The 20,776-nt window shown below is 39.1% G+C and overlaps 1 protein-coding gene across 1 annotated transcript; it reads right to left on the reverse strand.

The window, feature by feature from the left end:
• Window positions 1–284: 284 nt before the first annotated feature.
• Window positions 285–20,373, reverse strand: EXOC1L (exocyst complex component 1 like; the record flags this gene model as incomplete). The annotated part of the gene is made up of 3 exons (XM_080697066.1): window positions 285–551; window positions 5,531–5,661; window positions 20,253–20,373. The coding sequence occupies 3 exons, from the start codon at window positions 20,371–20,373 to the stop codon at window positions 285–287; spliced, it is 519 nt and encodes a 172-aa protein (XP_080553192.1).
• Between the last annotated feature and the right edge of the window lie 403 nt (window positions 20,374–20,776).

Below are 20,776 nucleotides of genomic sequence, written 5' to 3' on the forward strand. Positions count from 1 at the left end.
ATCTATCTAATTCTCCTAAAGTACTCTTTGTTACATTTTAGCAGAATACTAATTTAATCCAAGCTACACAACTCCATCCAAAATTACCGTGGAACAAATTGACAAAAAAAAGTCCCAAATGTTGAATGATTTCATTGAAACACATTTTACTGCAAGTCACAAAGCATCATTTTACTTTCATATAAATAGTAGCCATTGGTAGAGGAGAAAGACACATGTTTGACTATCAGTATTTAGTTGGGAACCATTTCCATAGGATACTGATGAAAGAATGAGATACATTTTCAAAGTGGCAGGGGACACAGGGACAAACACACAAGGTTGAAAGCATAAAAGCATATTCTCATGAGGACCAAGCAGTCCTTGTTGTTGGAGGACCAAATGGAATCATCATTAATGTAAGTAGAATCAAAGTTCACGATCTGCAAGTCCTTCTTAAGATAGGCATGATTCAGCTTATTCACAGTTCGAGCAAAGGTATATTTAGAAGCACAACTATATGCTTCCAAACTGTACACTTTCTTGAAGTGCAGATCAAAAAACGGATTGTCCTAGAAAAGAAAGAGGAATGTGATTTAATGTGCAGCCATGAAAGTAATTTCCTGGATTCTCTCATCTTCTCTTGGATATGTTTATTGATTGTAAGGTATCAGTATCAAACCTATTTCTAAAATCTACAAATGAGTTATGCAAAGCTATTTGCTTCAAATATAATTGCTTCTAAACAACAAACAATTAAAAGACTATTTTTAAGCCTCTGCATATTTTCAGTTACACAAGTAAAACATCATAGAATATGCAGTTACCAAGTGTTCCAAGTATAGTGGATTTGAGAGGATTAATAGGGATGGAAGAAGAGAATAAACCACTTTGAACTTCTGGAGGAGAGGAAATGTTTTTTCTCTGTACCCTACTGGAGGTTGGTCCTTTGTGATATTTCAAAGTCAAATGGGGGAAATACAGGATGGCTAGTTAGCCTTTGGCATGCTACAGGTCACCAACTTGATGACTTTGGAGTTAACAGCAAAGAATAACCTTTGACAGTAATAGTAAAGACCAGTATATCATTTGACTAAAATGGACAAATTACTAAAGAGCATCTCTTATTGGAATACTCTAGGGTCCTGTGATGTTTCTGGAGAAGATGTTTCAAGAAAAAGTAGAAAGCTGGGCATGGTGACACCCGCTTGTAATCTTAGTGCTTGGCAGGCTGAGACAGGAGGATTGCAGGTTTGCAGCCAGCCTCAGCTATTAGTGAGGCCCTCCACAACTTATTGAGACTCCGTTTCAAAATAAAGAATGAAATAAGGCTAAGAGTATAGCTAAGAGGTAGATTATATCCCCATTACCACAAAAAAAAGAAAGAAAAAAGAAAAAGTAGACATATAATTCAGTCTAGGTCCTACATAGTAAAATGACAATAACTGCTACTGTTACTCATAGTAGTGACAATTGTGTCTTGCATTTGTGCTGGTCATATAGCTCAGTGGTGCAGCACTTGTCAAGCAGGAGTGAGGCCCTCGATTTGATCCCAATCACCACACACACCCATACACACACCACAAATATATGCCATGCATTTATAAAGTGTACAAAATGTATTTCTGTTTACAAAATGCGTTCGCATTCATTATCTGCCTAACTCCCAACTCTCCTTGGGGGTGCATATTTTGCATTATGCATCTTTGTATTCCTAGTGCTTATCCACGGCAATTACTGCATTCTCAACAAATGTGTGTTGGATGGGTCCGAAGTAGTCCTTACGAAAGGAGATGGAGGTAAATGTTGCCTAAACGATGAAGAGGCGGAATGGGACCAAACCACACAAGAGCACTAATTCATTAGTAGGTAGCATGCAAACATTACATACAAACAACTAGGTTCTTTTTCTTTCTTTTTCAAATGTGAACATTCTTCAGATGGCAGGAAAGAGAGCATGGGTTTTGATTCTCGGATGTAACCATGGGCAAACCAATTCTCTGCTCTGGCTTTGCTTTTCTCCTCATTCTTGATAGGGGTGCTGTAAGGTTTACATGAGCTTAATCATATAAACTGCCTACTAGAGAGTGTAATAAACAAATGGTAGCTCTTTTTCTCAGATCTGCCCCGAAAGATTGTGAAACTGGTGTCAAATATCATAATAAAAACAAAACAGAAACAAAAACACTGGGCCTGGTGGCACAGGCTTGTAATCACAGTACTTGAGAGGCTGAGACACGAAGATTGCAGATTTGTGGCCAGTCTCAGCTACTTAGTGAGGCTCTTAGCAACTTAGTGAGACCCTGTTTAAAAATAAAAAATAGGACTGGAGGTATAGTTTGGAGATAGAATGCCCCTGGATTCCATCCCCAGTTTCTCCCCCTCAAAAACAAAACAAAACCAAATCCAAATTGTTTTTAAAAGACTGTGATGCCAGGTATGGTGGCACATGCTTGTAATGCCAGCATTTGGGAAGCTAAGACAGGAGGATCGCGGTTCACAGCCAGCCTCAGCTACTTAGTGAGGCCCTTTGCAACCTGTTTCAAAATAAAGAATAAAAAATAGGGCTGGCAGTGTAGCTCAGAGGTAGAATGCACCTGGGTTCCTGGGTTCCATCCCTATTACTGCAAAATGAAATAAAATAAAATAAAAAAGACTGTACATAGGTGGTGTGATTTTATTTTTTATTTTATTCATTCATTCATTCATTCATTCATTCATTTATTCATTTATTTATTTTTGGTGGTACTGGGGTTCCTGGAAACCCTTCTACCTCAGGCTACACTCTCAGACCCATTTTATACTTTTATTTAGAAACAGGGTCTCTTAAGCCAGCAAGGCTGGCTTCAAACCTGAATGATCCTCCTGTCTCCGCCTCGCAAGCGCAGGGCTTATAAGCGTGTGCCACCATGCCTGGCTGGGTGGTGTGATTTTAAAGGCAGAACTCCCCTAGTCACACCTTGCAATTTTTTTAAAGCTCATTGAAAAACAATTTTATACACTCAATGAAAGGAAATCACATCCATTTCATCACTAGATAGTAATGACACTCCTTACATAGTTTTCTCTCTCAAACATTCACTTCTCATCATGTAGAAAATATCTTTTATGTCTTTGGGATAATTAGAGAGGATTAATCTTTTCCTTTAGTTGAGCACACATGCACATAGAACCAGCCTTTCTTCCCTTCCTTCCCTCTTTCCTTTCTTTCTCCTTCCCTCCCTCTCTTTTTTCTTTCTCTGGTAGAATTCTAGAGCAGAAGGGGCCCTCATAGATTATTTAGGAACACCTCATTTCTGGCTGGGGTAATAGTTTCCAGAGAGGTGAAGTGCTGGCTCTGCCTGTGGTCACTTTCAGAGCCAGGACAAGAAGTAAGTTCCCAGAATGCTCAATCTCAGCTTCTGCTACACCATCCTGTCCCCGGTTGTACCAGTCAGTCTCCAAATCCAAGATCATCTTGATTTCTGCTTTATAAATTGACTTCACTTTCCATTCCATTTTAAAGCTGACATCTTTCTGGCTTGAAATTGTTTTATTGACAACTCTATCATTGCCATTAAGAAAAACATAATAAATGGTGACTCCTGAGGGTTCCATTCCAAGAGAGAGAAGTGAAAAGTCCCAGAACAGCCAAGATATTTTTACTTCTTCATAGAAAAGAAATCTTAAAAAGAAAAAGCTCCTACTCTTTCAATATTGTAGTTTTTCTTCTGGCAATGTAAGATCATATGTCTTTCAGCAAGAAGAAAAACAGAAACATTCAACTTCTCTTTTGTTTCTAATTCACTATCAAAGGTCATGGTCTTCAAAATTGAAAAGTATCAGTAATGTTGGGATGGAATTAGAGACCAAGAAATGTAAGGGGAAAAAAAAAGAAGGTAGCTAAAGAGACCAAGAAATGTAAGGGGGAAAAAAGAAGGTAGCCAAAGAGACCAAGAAATGTAAGGGGGAAAAAAAAGAAGGTAGCTAATTGTTTCAAATGAGTTACAGTTGACAGGCTTGTTGGATATATCTCAGGAACTGGATAGTTTTTGTAGAAAATATTAATATTTTTACAATGTAAATAACATTAATATTTATTAATATTAATAAAATATTAATATTCTCAGGAATATTAGAGATGAGAAAAAAGAAAAAAATGAGCCCATATTTAGATGAGGATGGTTAATTCCTGAACTATAGATTAGTATCAACCATTCCTGGCTTCAATTTATTATTAATTATTATTATTATTATTATTATTAATTATTCTGGGGATTGAATCCAGGTCATTCTACCTCTGAGTTATACTCACATCTCTTTCTTTTTATGTTTTATTTTGAAACAGTCTTAGTTAGTTGCTGAGGCTTGCCTCAAACCTGTGTTCCTCCTGTCTCAGACTCCCAAATACTGGGATTACAGATGTATTTATTATCAATTTTATTATTGACTTAGATTAAGTCTTAAGTGTTCTGTTTATTAAATATTCTATATTATAATGATATTTTAAAAATCCAGATATCAGAAATTTTGGTAGGTTGGAACAATATTCTAAACTAAAAATATGGCATTTATTACAATTAAGAATCAATGAGTTTTGTTAGGAGGTGTGGTGCAAGCCTATAATCTCAGCTACGCAGGATACTGAGGCAGGAGGATCATAAGTTCAAGGCCAACTTGGGCAGCTTAGTAAAACCCTGCCTCAAAATGAAATGTAAAGCCGAGCGTGGTGGTGCATGCTTGTAATCCCCACGCTTGGGAGGCAGAGACAGGAGGGTCGCAAAGGTTCGAAGCCAGCCACGTGCACTGGCTTAGGAGACCCTGTTTCCAAATAAAAATGTAAAAATAGGTCTGGGAGTGTAGCCCAGAGGTAGAAGGGCTTCCAGGAACCCCAGTACCACCACCACCAAAAAAAAAAAAAAAAAAAAAAAAGAAATGTAAGGACTGAGAATGTAGCTCGGTGCTTGCCTAGCATGCACAAAGACCTGGGTTCAACCCTCAGTACTAAATAATAAACAAATAAATAAAGTTCAAGGAGGGAACTTGACAGAAGAGTTGAAGGACAGACCGGGACAAGTGACTTGTTACGTGATTGAGTGGGAGACTGAGACTGGAGTGTCCAGTCTTTCTCCTGGTTCAACTCTAAGATTACAGGATTTCTAGGTAATACCATGTTTCTAAAGGATGAAGGAGGGCTTGCTTACAGTGGGTTTGCTGACAAAGGGAAGGAATGCCCAAAACTTATGGAAGAAATTGGGGTGGAGTGGAGGTAGAAGTGTATGTTTGGGAAAATGGCACTTAAAGTTTTAGGATCAATGGGTAGATTGTGCTTAACCTGTCAAGAGGACCTTGGGAAAGATGCTTTAAAATTTAATAGTCAAAATTCAAATTCAAACTCATAAAAGCCAAACAAAAAACTAGATCATCCCAGGAAATTAATCCCTACCACTTAAGAACAATATGCTGTCATTTTAACACTTAGTTCATGCCAAGAATATAGGAAGTGGGATATTAAACATAAAGACCTCCAGCGTATTGATCCTACATCTCTCTTATGAAACGCAACACTTACGGTGTCTGCTTCTTTGCCATCAATCATCTGCAGATCGTTCAAAGACCACTTTTTTGTCACTTCATATTTTTCATCTAGGCCTATTCTGTAGTGTTTCACCATAAATATCTTTACTTCGTCATTTTTGGTCACTGTAGAAGAGAAGAAATACTTAGTTTACATAAATTCTTGTAAGATTATAAATTATCCAAGTCTTACTTTTTAGTATTATGTATAGTGTGTGTGTGTGTGTGTGTGTGTGTGTGTGTGTGTGTGTGTGTGTTTTACTGTGATTGAACTCATGGGAATTCTACCTCTTAGTTATACCCCCAGACCTTTTATATTTTATTTATTTATCTATTTATTTATGATTTTTATTATTTTTTGTGGTACTGGGGATTGAACCCAGGGGCATTCTACCTCTGAGTCACACCCCTAGTCCTATTTGTTTATTCTTTATTTGAAACAGGGTCTCACTAAGTAGCTGAGGCTGGCCGTGAACCTGCAATCCCCCTGTCTCAGCCTTCTAAGTATTGGGATAACAAACCTCTGCCACCATGCCTGGATCATTTTTAGCCATTGTTAAATTTATGAATTGGTAGTATTGATCACATGAATTCACCACACTGTGCAACTATCACCAGTCCTAGACTTTCTCATCACCCAACAGAAACTCTGTAACCATTAAGCAACAACTCAACCTTCCCTCCTCCAAATATCTGCTAACTTCTAATTTACTTTGTTTCTGAATTCATCTATTTCAGAAATTTCATATAAGTGGAATCATACAATATTTTTTTTGTAACCTCCTTGTCTCAGACTCCAAAGTCCTGGGATTATAAGCATGTGCCACCACACCCAGCTTATATTTTATTTTGAAGCAAGGAAGGTCTTTCTAGGTTGCTGAGGGAGAGTCTTACTATGTTGCTAAGACTGTCCTCAAACCTGGAATCCTTTCATCTCCTGCTCCAAGTACTGGGATTACAGGTGCGTGCCACCACACCTAACTTCTGTATACCCTTTTGATATAATGAACTTGAACCCACATTAGAGATGCACCCCAAATTTTCAGCCCTGATGTATCTGTACCTTCATGAATATGTCCTCAAATTTGCTCAACACGTTAACTCTTTTTGCTACCATTGTGGTTCTATGCTGCCACAGTAATGCCTGTCAGCTAGAACACTGAGCTTTGAGCTTTGAGCTTTGGGGTACAGAATGGCATTCCACTTTGAGCAGGAAATAAGAAGCTTTGCATTAGCATACAGCCAGTGCCAAAGTGTTTACCAGAACAAGTTGTAATTTTAATTGATGACACTAAGAGTGAAGTAAGAAAAGCAAATAGTTCTGCTTACATAGCAACAAGGCACCGAAAGCAGGCCATGGGAACTGCAACACTTTCCTCTAAACTTGCTGTGACACTTGGGATGTTTAGTACTGTTTAAGATTTTTAATCCTTGCAAGCGTCTCTCTTGAATTTGAATGCTCAACGTGTGCCACCGACAGAGAGGTTTTAGTACTATACTTCAAAAGATGTGGAAGAATGTTTGCTTATTTTTTATAAACAAAATGAGGGAAATAACTTCCTCATCTTAAAATCATTTGTTTTTGGTCTCATTTAAACACATCAGAAGAATCAATATTTGAGAATAGAGCTCTTGGGTTGAAAATGATAAATGAGTTAATAAAGGAGTATTACTCTTTGGCATTTGCTTGATAATTATAAATGCCACAGAGGTGACAAACCAGAGATGTGATCTTTCTCCTTTAGAAATGTATGATTTTGTTAAGGAGACAAGGTTGTACATATGGGTGACTTCTAATAGCATATTATAAAGAGGTGGCAGGTAGAGAGCAAATATCTAAAGTTTTCTTTCAAGATGGATAATGTCACACAGACATTATGAGATTGTAATTTATTTTGGGCAAAGGCTCTCTTTTGGTTCTGGAAGGTACCACTTTGGCATGCTGCTATGGTCTAAATGCATCTATCTTCCAAAGTTCCTGCGTTGGAAACTTCATCCTAAAAGAAACAGTGTTGAGAGGTGGGACCTTTAAGAGGTGATTACATCAACTCTTATAAGATTATAAATTATTCAAGTCATACTTTTTAGTATTCTATATACTTTTTTGTGTAATGACCTTGAACTCACATTATAGATGCACTCCAAAATGTGCAGCCCAGATATATCTGTAGCTTCATGAATATGCCCCAAAATTTGCTCAACATGTTAATTTTATTTTTGCAACCACTGTGATTCTAGATTGCTAGAATAATGTTTGGACCTCTGCCCTCATGGATGGATGAATGCTGTTATCATAAGAGTAAGGTAGTAACTGTGGGAGCATGATACCAATAAAAGGATGAGTTGGGCTTGTTCCATATCCATCCTTCTGCTTTCTATTATGGGACCACAGAACGAGAAGTCCTTAACCAGAAGTGGGCCCCTTGACCTTGGATTTTCCAGGCTCTCCAGAACTATAAGAAATAAATCTTTAGTCATTCAAAATTCCCCAGTGTCAGGTATTATGTTATGGCCCCACAAAACGGACTAAGATAAAATCCCCCTGCTTCTGTAGATAGAATGCAGCAGATTACAATAAAATCATAGTGCCAGACAAGTGAGTGGAGTAGGCTATTTTCAAGAGGAGATCTAAGAAGGGAGAATATTGGGATAGTAAAGAAGGAACTGTGGAATAAATAGAATTTGAGATGGGGTTTAAAAATTAGTCCAATTTGGAAAGGTGGAGGTCATCGTGAAGGCATTTCTAGGTGAGGGGCAGCAGGAAGAAATGTATAGAAGATAGAGGCTCAACCAAGTAGAAGAAGGAAAGTAGATTGGCTGGTGTTAGCCTGTGATAGGATGTACTAGGTTGAAAAGGTTATGAAAAATATTATGAAAGAGTCTGGGTTTGCAAAGCAACAGAAACCACTGTGGAGTTGTGGTGTCTGAATCCGCTCCTCTGGCAAGAGAGGTGGGAGGCTGGTCTGCACATTAAGGGTCCAGGTTGGGGTCGATGAAGGAAGTTACTTTCCTCTGAAGCTGCAGATGGTATTGAAATCAAGATGAACAACTGAAGTCAGAGTAGATTATGGAGCTGGAAAGGGAGCTGAGCAGATGGACAAGTCTAAGAAGAGCACATCGCATCAAGGGTTCAGTGCAAGCTCATACTGCAATATTTAGCTACTAGTCCCCTTTCTCCATGAGCCAGGAACTAATAAAATTGTGTCTTGAGAAAGGAGTGTTTTTCTGGTATCAGAAATGCACAGGATACATTAAGGGAGAGAGAAAAAAAGAGCAACTGTAGGATCTTGGAGGAGACAATGTGTTCAGTGGGCTCTTGATATTCGTACGGTGGGATTAGGTTAGTATCTAAAGAGAATAAACTTCATTTTTTCATGCTATAAGGTGAACATGAGAGTGATACAAATTCACAGGGTATAAAGATTAAAGTAGCTGGGTGTGGTGGCACACACTTGTAATCCCCTTGCTTGGGAGGTGGAGACAGGAAGATCGCGCAGGTTTGAAGCCAGCCACGCTGGTTTAAGAGATCCTGTTTCCAAAAATAAAAAAGTATAAAATAGGTCTGGGAGTGCAGCCCAGAGGTAGAAGGGCTTCCAGGAACCCCAGTACCACCACCAAAAAAAAAAAAAAAAAAAAAGATTAAAGTAAAGCCGGGTGTGGTGGCTCATGAATATAATCCTAGTACTTGGGAGGCTGGGACAAGAGGGCACATGCTCGTGGCCAGCCTTGGCTACTCAATGAGGCCCTCCTCAATTTAGTGAGACCCTGTTTCAAAATAAAGAATAAGCCAGGCATGGTGGTGCACACTTGTAATCCCCGTGTTTGGGAGGCGGAGACAGAGGATCGCGTTGGTTTGAAGCTAGCCGCTGCTGGCTTAAGAGACCCTGTTTCCAAATAAAAATATGAAATAGGCCTGGGAGTGTAGGCTGGAGGTAGAAGGATTTCTGGGAACCCCAGTACCACCAAAAGGAAAGAAGAAAGAAAGAAAGAAAGAAAGAAAGAAAGAAAGAAAGAAAGAGAGAGAAAGAAAGAAGGAAAGAAAGAAAGAAAGAAAGAAAGAAAGAAAGAAAGAAAGAAAGGGAAAATGAAGGAAAGGAAGGAAGGAAGGAAGGAAGGAAGGAAGGAAGAAAGAAAGAAAGAAAGAAAGAAAGACAACTGGAGGTATAACTCAGAGGTAGAAGGCCCTGGGTTCACTTTCCAATACCTAAAAAAAAAAATAGATTAATGTAGATAAAGTATGTAAAGGATTTTGGATAGTGCTTGGCTTACCGTGTATGTTGAAGTGTTTTATTTGTTTTAAAGTCTGTTATGCACCGGGCATAGTGGCACATGCATATAATCTCAGTCCTTGGGAGGCTGCGAAAGAAAGATCACTGTTCATGGCCAGTCTCAGCAACGTAGACAGATCCCTCAGCAACTTAGTGAGACTCTTTTTCAAAATGAAGAATAAAACAGGGCTGAGGGATTAGCTCAGAGGTAGAATCTCTGGTTCAATCTGGGTTCAACTTCCATTATGGAGAGGGTGGGGGGAGAAGGAGGAGGAGGAGGAGGAGGAGGAGGAGGAGGAGGAGGAGGAGGAGGAGGAGGAGGAGGAGAAGAAGAAGAAGAAGAAGAAGAAGAAGAAGAAGAAGAAGAAGAAGAAGAAGAAGAAGAAGAAGAAGAAGAGGAGTAGTGAGGAAGGGAGGGAGGAAGGAAGGAAGGAAAAGGAAGACTGGCTATTGTGGCAACAGAGGCATGGGAAAGGGATAGTGGGAAAAGTGACAAATTCAAGTAATGTTGCAGATGAGACATGGATGGTATTGTACAGAAGTGACACAGGATGCTCTGTTCTGCCAACTGGACACAATTTTGCACTCAGAGGACTTTAATATCAGAGACCTTGGAAGATTGGCACCTGCAAAGATCTGAAATGGCTCAAAGGGAACTGGCTCCTAGACAATTGAATTTCATCCATTGCCCCACCTCTCTACAGTCCTCAAATACAGTCATCACAGGAGGTATTTACTTTTCTGCTTCTGGTTGTCTCTGCCTCAATGAAAACAAATGAACAAATAAAGGTTTGACCCTAATTTTAATGGCATAGCCAAATAATTCTTTCAAGGCTTATCTGATACTGGCTGTGTTTCTAACACAGCCAGCTTTTTTTTTTTCTTTCTCCTGTTTAGTTCTGAGGTGCTATTAGGTTTCAGTATGAGGGTAGAGGGTAGGTACTTAACACCTACGCCTGTTCTTTTTTTCATTTATATTTGTTTTCTTTTTTGTAGTGCTGGGAATTAAACCCACAGTTATTCTACCCCCAAGCTATTCCCCCAGCCCTATTTTTTAATTTTTAATTTGGAAACAGGGTCTTGCTAAATTGCTGAGGCTAGCCTCAAACCTGTGATTCTCCTGTCTCAGCCTCCCAAGTACTGAGATTACTGGTATGGGCTAGCATGCCCGACCTCTCTCCTGTTCCTCATGTATAAACCACAGCCACACACCTTTTATCCTTCTGTTCCTCCTGTACTGTAATAAGCTAAAAATAAGAAGTAAATGTAATCTTCAGACTATTTGATGTTAAGATACAGCAGTTGGAATGCCATTCAGAGAGTAGTTGTTTTCTGTTCATAACAAACGTACTACAGAAGAAGAAAGGAAGGAAAGAAGGAAAAGAAAGAAAGAAAGAAAGAAAGAAACAAACAAACAAACAAACAAACACTGGATGCAAACCCAAATAGGGAGTATGAAGGGTGAGCTGGCTGTCGTCCGTATGTTTTTGACATAAAGATGAGGCCTACATAAATGATCTCAGGAGAGAAGAAGATGAAAGTTTTGTAATTTAGGAATGAAAATAGACTTCAGATTTTTGTGTGTGTTCTAGGGGAAAGAGCAGAGGAAAGAGGTAAGAGAAAGTAGAGAAGAAAGATGCAGCAAAGAAGTCTGAGAAGGGACTTCAGAAAGAGGCCCAGCAGCGTGATGCCATGGGGATCAGAGACACGGATTTCTACAGTTTGGAGACAATCCTGCAAAGTCATTTTGTCATTCAGCCTTGGCTCTGAATCTGACTTGGGGAAGATACACTGGTTTCCATTCCAATGGCCATTTCTCTACAGTGACAAGTACAGAATATGTCTGGCAAAGGACTCCTGCATACACTAATACTCATTTTGTGCACATTTTATGCTCATCCCTAAGTTAGAGGAGAATAAAAAGAATGTTAACAAAGGAGGCGAAAGGCCATATGTTCCCCGAGTTTTGAAGAGGAGGAAGGACACATTTTAGAGAGTGGGGAGCGATTGAGGGCCATGTCTGCGGAGGACCTTAGGCAGAAGATCTGAGCCCAGGGTCAGCGGATGACTCAGTCTAGAATCTGCCTGATGTGCAGAAGTTGGTAGGTTTCTGCACATTTGTACTTCTCTAGCCCTAAGAAGGGCCCATCTGCACAGGGCTAGTTGTTAGCTTTGGGAAGAGAAAAAGATTAGAAGTTGTTAGGCTGATGCACTGGCATAGAGGCATAGCCGATCATGTCACACTTCCTAAGGGCAAGGTTTTGGAGGAGGTCCCTTCCACTAGGAGGCAGTTAGTTGTGTCTGCTAACAGAAGCTCTACCTCAGAACCAACAGAATGTTCTTACTCCAGGTAGTATCTCAGTAGCTACATTGGGGGTTGAGAGAGAATGGGAATGGGGAGATATGGAGAACTATCTAGATGGATACTGCATGAAAATGTAATTTCCAGGGAGCATATTCTATTGTCTCATGTACATATTATAATAAGAAGTTGATTTACTATAGAGCCCTCATTCCATTCATTAAGATGATATATAATTGCATGCCCTTTTTGTACCAAGCATGGTGGTAGTAATTGAAAAAAAAATAACTCTTACAGGACACCATTTCTGCTCTCACTGAGATGGTAGGGAGTGGGGCTTTTGAAAAGAAAACCTCTGCTCAGGGTGCTGTGAAAAGGGGGACAGAGAGGAACACAGAGGAGCAACATCTTCCTGAGGGAGGTGGCTGGGTTGCAAAGGGCAGCAGGAGTTAGTTAAATGCAGAAAAGGGTAAATGGAGCTTTAGACAAACCTAGGCGCAGAAGGCATGCAGTACTTGCATTCTGGAATCATTACAAGTACTTGCTACTGTTGAGAGGGGGTACGGGCAGAGGAAAGGGAGCAAGCTGGGCAAGAGCTGGTCCCTGAAGGATCTGGAACACCAAGGTAAGGAGTCCACATGGTGTTCTAAAGCTGTGGCGGGGGGTCGGGGAAGGTGTCTCCGAAAAATTTTAAGTGAATGGACAGGCTGAGATTTAAATTTTAGAAAATTATTTTGGGAAGTTCCATAAAGGATGAGTTAGAAGTAGAGAATGGTGAAAAGAGCAGTAAAGACAATGGAAATTCCCAGTCCTCGCATTTGCTTATGTGAATGGTCACTGTCCCACTAACCCCAAGCCAAGAAAATAAAAGAGCATGCTTTAAAAGTTAACCTTTTGTCTAAAGGATGCAGCGCAGAGGGAACACAGCCTCCTTAATTTGACAGTGCATCTTCCTTTACAGCTCAGAGGCTCCAAGAATTCTCTGTAACCATAAGCCAAACAAGTCGGCTCTGGCTGGAGTTGACCCAACCCCTAAATTCCATCCCAGGGCTTTGCTGCCAGACAAAATTAAATGGCCATCTTCACATTAATGCACTGGCAAAGTGGAAACTTAGCACGTCGCCTTAAAACAGAAGTGTGTTTATATAGCGAAAATGGTTTCAGTAACATCGGAGCCTGTTACATAATCCTAGTTTAAGGAGTGATATCTATAAACCCAGGTAACGTCACAACTCATCTGCACCACTTTTAACATTTTAGGTGGCATGTCTAGAATTACAGTCTTAAACTTAACAACCATTTATTTTCACAGTTAATTTTAAAACAAACTTTGTCATTAATAAATGCCTCAAGTACTCTGTCAAAACAGTCAGTTTATTGATGAGGCTAAATGAAAAGAAAATTGGCCAACTGGTTCAATATAATTTGGCAGAATAGAGAAAAAAAGAGTAGCTCGCAAGTAAATTGCACAGAAATGCTTTAAGTAAATAAATGACTCTTACTTACAATCTTAGTGTTAAATAACTGTTTTCAATATTATTTAAGTTAAATAATAGAAAAAGTACCATGCTATAGCAAAGAAAAGAAGCCTCAATAAAATATTACAATGTATTGATGATGGCTTATTGAGAAGACTATCACTGATTTCATCACAAAAAGTAAATTGCAAATAATATTTTCTAAAACTATTTCATAAAATAAATTTTGGGGACTATACTGTGTGATTTTAAAATGCCGAAACAAAGCGGGGCATAGTGGCACAGGCTTGTAATCCCAGTACTTGGGAGGCTGAAACAGGAGGATTGTGGTTCGTGGTCCGCCTCAGGTACTTAGGGAGGCCCTCTGCAATTTAGTGAGATCTTGTTTCAAAATAAAGAATAAAAAATAGGGCTGGGAGTATAGCTGGAGGTAGAATATCCCTGGGCTCCATCTCCAGTACTGCAAAAAAAAAAAAAATAGTGTTGAAACAACTGGCTGTAAGCAAATTTGTCTGTAAGAAATAGGAGAGGGAGAGTAGAAAGGAAGGAAAGTGCTTTTGTGGGAGCAGAAACACCCAAGCAACAGCAAGGGCCCTCCTGCGAGGCTCATACAAGCTTTGTCCTATGAGTGCACATCTAGTGAATTCTCAGTGCACCTACTGAAAGTGATATTGAAAGTGGTTAGGCACAAGAGGACCTGGATTTAAAGTCTCCATTTGTCACTTGCTAGTTGGCAATCTTGGGCTAGTTAATTTTTTTTTTTTTTCGGTACTGGGGATGGAACCCAGGGGCATTCTACCTCCGAGCTATACCTCCAGCCCAATTTTTATTCTTTATATTTTAAACAGGATCTCACTGAGTTGCAAAGGACCTCACTAAGTTCTGAGGCTGGCTGCGAACCCAGATCCTCCTGTCTCAGCCTCCAAAATGTTGGGAATACAAGCGTGCGCCACCACCCCCAGCTTTGGGCGAGTTATTTAACCACAGTGTAAGCATCAAATTTGTCATTCGTAAGAAGTGGCACATAAGATAATACATTTGAAGTTTCTGTGATAATACGTGTCTGGCACTTGTGTTAAGAACAGTAGCTATTCTTACTGGCTAGAAGCCATGTGGTAGAGACTGGGTGTGGTGGTACACACTTGTAATCCCAGTACCTGGGAGGCTGAGACAAGAGGATCCCAGGTTCATGGCCAGCCTCAGCTACTTAGTGAGGCCCTCTGCAATTTAGTGAGACGCTGTTTCCAAATAAAGAATAAAACAGAGGGCTGGGGATGTAGTTCAGAGGTTGAATTCTCTGGGTTCAATACCGAGTACCACGAAAAAATAATTGGTGTCGCAGAGTAGAAAGAATTTGAGTTTTAGAATGAGTTTTACCCGTGTGACCTCAGGCTAATCACTTAACTTCTGTGACCACCATGTCTCATCTACAAGATAGGATTTTAGAGCCTGGCGTGGTGGTGCATGCTTGTAATGCCAGTACTTGGGATGCTAAGACAGGAGGATCACAGGTTCGTGGACAGCCTCAGCTACTTAGTGAGGCCCTCCACAACTTAGTGAGACCCTGTTTAAAAATAAAGAATAAAAATTAGGGCTGGGGAGTGTAGCTCAGAGGTAGAATGCCCCTGGGTTCAATGCTCAGTATTGCCAAAAAAAAAAAAGACAGGATTTTACTTAGTGCATAGGCTGTCATGAAGTTGACAACGTAAGTAGACTTGTGCCTGACAAGCAGAAGGTGTGCTCTGTCATAGTCCCTCCGTCTTATCCCACCATTAACAATGCCATTCTAATAATGAAAAAAATGTAATATTTTTATCCCAAGTTCTGCTATGAAGTTTCCATTCACTCTGCAAAGGATGTGGCTTGGACTCTAGAACAGGCAGATTATGTTGGTTTCCACATTTATACCTATTTCCATAGTAGAAAATCTGCCAATAGAAACATCTGTCTCAAGAGTAACTAGTTAATGATCATATTGAGGATTTTTTAAATTTTAGAGATAATTATAATATCCCAACTCTAATATACAAGCCACCACTCTTTTAAAACTAAAAACTGAGCCTGGTGTGGTGAGGATATAGTTCAGAGGTAGAATGTCCCTGGGTTCAATCCCCAGTACCACAAAATAAGGGGGAAGAGGAGGAGGGAAGGAGGAGGAGGAGGAGGAGGAAAAGAATGAGAACTTTAAGACGAATTTTATATTTTAGCTAAACCTACTTCTTACAAATCAATTTTGTATCTTTTTCTAACGTTCAAAGATAGGAATAAGTGCAGTCAGATTAGAATTTTCTCAAGTGTGCTATCTTTCTGAGCACAGATTCCTATGCTGTTGCCAAACAAAATGTATTCATCATTATTAAAGGAAATAAGTTGTGAAAGGGAGGGTGTCAATGATTGTATATCTAAGCAGCCTAAAGTTAATCTGTAATTTGAAAAATGAAAATGAATACAGAGCTTCTGTTCTGTTTTCAGAACATATACATAAGCTGTTTGGATATATTTTGACCCACGAAGATGTTAGTCTACAGTATGATAGCATCTTTTGCTTGTTTGTTTACTGGGCTAGGGATTGAATCCAGACCTTGCACGAGCTAGGCATGAGCCACACCCCCAGTTAAATAACATTCAGAACATTATCCCTCATTTTTAATCATACAAAACAGTATGGATAAGCAGAATAATTTGTTCTCAATTTAATGCTGAAAAGATTTAAACTAATCTCTCCCCAGATAATGCTATTATCCACTGAAATGAAAAATTTAAAAAGTTCTTTAGTTTGTGTTTTCTGTTTATAAGATACTGGGGCACTCACAAATTTAGCAACAGTGGTTCCAAGTGAGGCCAGTAAAATTGCATCTAGCAACCATCTTTGCGTATCATCTTTTACTTATTTAACACTTTTTTGCAAATGATTTGACAAAATTGTTAGATTCTTTGGTTCACAGAGAAAAAAGTTCTGTTCTGGCATCAAAACTAATTATTAGAAAAATTATGCATACTATTTTCATAATTCCAGCAAATGTCATTTATTTTTAAATTAATATCCATGAATATAAATGTTTTTCTAAAGATATGAGGGTAATTAAAATTAATCTATATCTGAATATGCATAAAAATTAAAACATAATATATAGCATACTATATCAGTTCTTCATTACATATTTTTGTGTGGGGGTGATATGGAGATTGAATCCAGGGATGTTCTACCTTCAAGCTATACCCTCAGCCTTTTTATTTTTGTTTTAAAACAGGGTCTCATTTGGTTACTAAAAGCCTTGCTATGTTGCTGAGGTTGCCCTCAAACCCAGGATCATCCTGCCTCAGCCTCAAAAAGTCCTGGGGTTACAAGCATGAGCCACCACACCTAGTTATTAATTATGTATGAAATACACACACCTATATATGTTTATATATATATTATTCTCACAATATATAAACATTTACAGTATATGTACACACAGATATATCTTATAGTAAATATATTTTTCCTGTGTATTTAAGTGTTTAACCTGCTTTTAAAAAACTCTCCCTTTTTTTAATTCGGAATACAATTTATCATGTTTGATTTTTCCTAATGATTTAATAGGCAAACTCTTTATGTAGATATAAGTGTTTTTACTTCCATTTCAAAGATGTCAATCTTGAGATTAGATAAATTACTTATCTTGTCCTAAACTTCACAGCTGGTAGGCAGACCACGTATTGCCAGATTTCACAGCCAGGCCCACGTGATTCCAAGCACGCCAAGGTCTGCTCCACCAGGCCTTGCTACTTCCAATGTGGTTTTAGCTTATGCTTCAAGATGCTATTTCAGGCCTTCAGAATTTTTCTGATTCATTTATGCTCTCATTACACACATGACTTGTCTTTTCCTAATCCCTGCACATACAGAGCTCCTCCCTCCCTGAGCAGAAGACACTGATGTAAACTGCCAGTGATAATGGTGTTGTAGGCCAGAGGAAGCCAATCCCAGGGAGAAATAGCCATGCAAACCTTGAGGTGGAGGGGACTGAAGTCCCAGGAAATCCCCAGTGTACATCTTAGCCAACCACAGAAAGGGAAATTGAGTTTATTCTGATTTTTCAGGTAAATGTCAAGATTTAATAGTAAATGATAATACGCTGTGGTTGTGAGATGCCTGCAAAAATACAGGCTCTGGTCAGATAAGAAAGCTTAAACATATTTTATTTTCAGGTGCTGAGGATTGAACTCAAGACTTCATGCATGCTAAGTCCATGCTCTACCACTAAGCTTCGCCTCTGGCCCTCAAATATATTTTCTTTAATTTGAAAAATGCATGATGGAATTTGACTACTCTGGATCCACGAGCCTTGCAAATTTAGTAGTGCTGGATTATAGGGTGTAAAGGAGGCATCAGAACTATATGACTGTCTCACTGAAGGTAGATAACATTCAAGGCCTGGATTAGCTGCTTCAACAATTACCATGTGACTGCTTGATTCCTATCAATGGAAACTTTCTGAGTAAAGCATTGTCAAAGACTGTCAAGCATCGTTTCAACTACTGTTCTGTCAAAATATTTTTGGGATGATCATAAAAAGGTGTCACACTCGTGAAAGTGCTCTCAAATTGATAGATGTGATACAGAGGAGATGGGAAAAGTTAGTGAACTGCTATGGCTTATAATGTTATCTGGAATGCCACAATATTGTCTTCTCTGTCTCAGTTTTGAGAAGACCTTGGTTTTCTCATGCATAGGACAGAATCATTGAGTCTTCGAGACACATTTAATTCTAGGAAACTTTAAAAAATGTCAGATAGAAAAGTTCAGCTATTTATATAATTAAAAGGAAGACACTAAAACATATTTGGTAAATTAGATATGTAAATTACTGTGATTATTTTTTATTTTAGTTTTTTCATTAAAAGTGCTTGTATGTGAGCCGGGCGTGGTGGTGCAAGCTTGTAATCCCAGCATTTGGGAGGCAGAGACTGGAGGATCCCAGTTTGGGGACAGCCTCAGCTATTTAGTGAGGCCCTCTTTAACTTAGTGAGACCTTGTTTCAAAATAAAAAAGAATAAAAAATAGGGCATTGGGTATAGCTCGGAGGTTGAATATCCCTGGGTTCCATGCTCAGACCCGCAAAAAATTAAATAATTTTAAAAATGATTGTATGCTAGTGTTACAGAGTGAAAAATTGGCTTTATAAAGTGGAAAACACAGTAGGTACAAATTTATTACATTGTAATGTCAGAATTAGCATCTGCTTAAATATATTAAGTAAAAAACAATACAGTGATTTGAATACAATATTTTGTCTTACTTGGATGTGTGTGTGTGTGTGTGTGTGTGTGTGTGTGTGTGGTACTGGAGTGGAACCCAGAGGCTTTCTACCTCCGGGCTATACTCCCAGACCTATTTTATATTTTATTTGGAAACAGGGTCTCACTAAGTTGCCAAGAGCCTCACTAAGTAGCTGAGGCTGGCTTCGAACCTGTGCGATCCTCCTGTCTCAGCCTCCCAAGCGCAGGGATTACAAGTGTGCGCCACCACGCCCGGCACTTGGATTGTTTTGATTGACCTTTTTCTATAGCCTAATTTCTTTCTTTTACCTGAGCCAATTAAGTTTTTTACGTTTGTTTATATGTTAAGTCCCCACACTGTATGTATATGGCAAAATAGGCTTACATGTTAGATAATTATTTTTTATTACTGGGTGAATATTACTATATTTATTGAAATGATACGATTTTATAGGATCTTTAGTGCTTTCTTTAAAGATGTCTTACTTCCCTTACTCTGTCTTGACACCTTTAAAAGCTCCCCCAAGACAATTATCAGGAAGAGAATGATAAGTTGATGTCAGAAAATAGATGTATGCCTTAAAAGTACAAGTCTACAGTGAACACTTAAAAGTTTCTAAGCTCTTTCCTGCTAAGCCTCTGTGAAGTATTAAAAGGCATGGATTGCAAAAAGGGAGTGCTCCATTTTAAATAATGGCATAAGCATTTGTATCTAAATTCAACGCAAAAATGATAGGTTAGGCAAATTCTAATTAAGTGCAAAAACCTATTCACGGCAATTTTCATGAATTTTTAAAAAGAAGAGCAAACATTCCTTTTATTCTCAAAGTTCCATCTTCATGAACAAATTTCTACCATTAAAGTGTTGTTTTTCCTATAAGGGAAAGAATTTCTCAAAGATCATTTCTTTCTTCAAAATAAACTGCCAGGAAGTCTAAATGAAGCTCTGGAAGAAAAATCTAAGGTTTTGTTTCTTTTCTGGGATGAAAAGAGAGAGCCCTGGGCATCCAGAATGGTTGGGAAAAGAGCTTTGTAACTCAATTCTCTGATGTGTTTAGAAGTACACAAAGAATTTGTTGAATTTTTTTAAAATGAGCAATAATGAGCTTTTACATGCTATTTGAGTAAATTAAATAAAATATTGAACAAAATAACCAGACCAGGAGGACATACCCAGCTTCATTTCTGAACAATTAAGCAAAAGATTCTAATACAATATTTCTTTCGTGTTAGCACTTCAACATTTTTTCTGTAGAATCTAAACCCTTTAACGTGGTGTAGTTAAGCTCCAGCATAAAAAGCATCTATGTGCTAAATAAGAAAAGAAACTCGAAGAATTCCCCTCTACCCCCCCAAGCATCTTTGGGCAATTTGCTTTTTGAAATAACAGAAAGAGCCAATTACCTGACACACAGAGGTAGTATCTGTCCTGGACGGAGAACTCTATTTCAATAAACTCGTACAGATTCTGTGATAGGGGTTTAAACAGTTTCTTCTCCAAGTCCTCCTTTACCAATGATGACATTTCCTCTGGCTCCACTTGGCCTAATATTTTGGTTCAAGCTCACACTTTCCTTTTGCTCCTTAGATATCTGGTTTGAGTTTGCAAACCTCCTAGTCTTCTCTCTCTTTAACTTCTTGTTCCTTCGTAGTAGCCAGAACCGGGGCTCTGAAGAGCACCCGAGGCGGTCGGCCCCTCACTGTGTGTCTGCCTAGTGCTAGATGCTGCAGCAGCCAAAATACAGCAGCAGCACTAGCCCCACCGGCAGTCTTCAGCGTCCAGGCTCAAGCAGGCTGCTCTCAGAAGCTCTCCTGTGGCTGGCCGATGGGGGAACGTGCTCACGAACACCGACCCATATCCACCCGTCTACTTGTGGAATCCCCTGGTTGCTCCAGTCTAGTAGCCTTTCCCCCTTTCGCAGCAGCTC

Source organism: Muscardinus avellanarius (assembly GCF_963383645.1).
Source record: "Muscardinus avellanarius genome assembly, chromosome: 6".
Lineage (NCBI taxonomy): Eukaryota > Metazoa > Chordata > Mammalia > Rodentia > Gliridae > Muscardinus > Muscardinus avellanarius.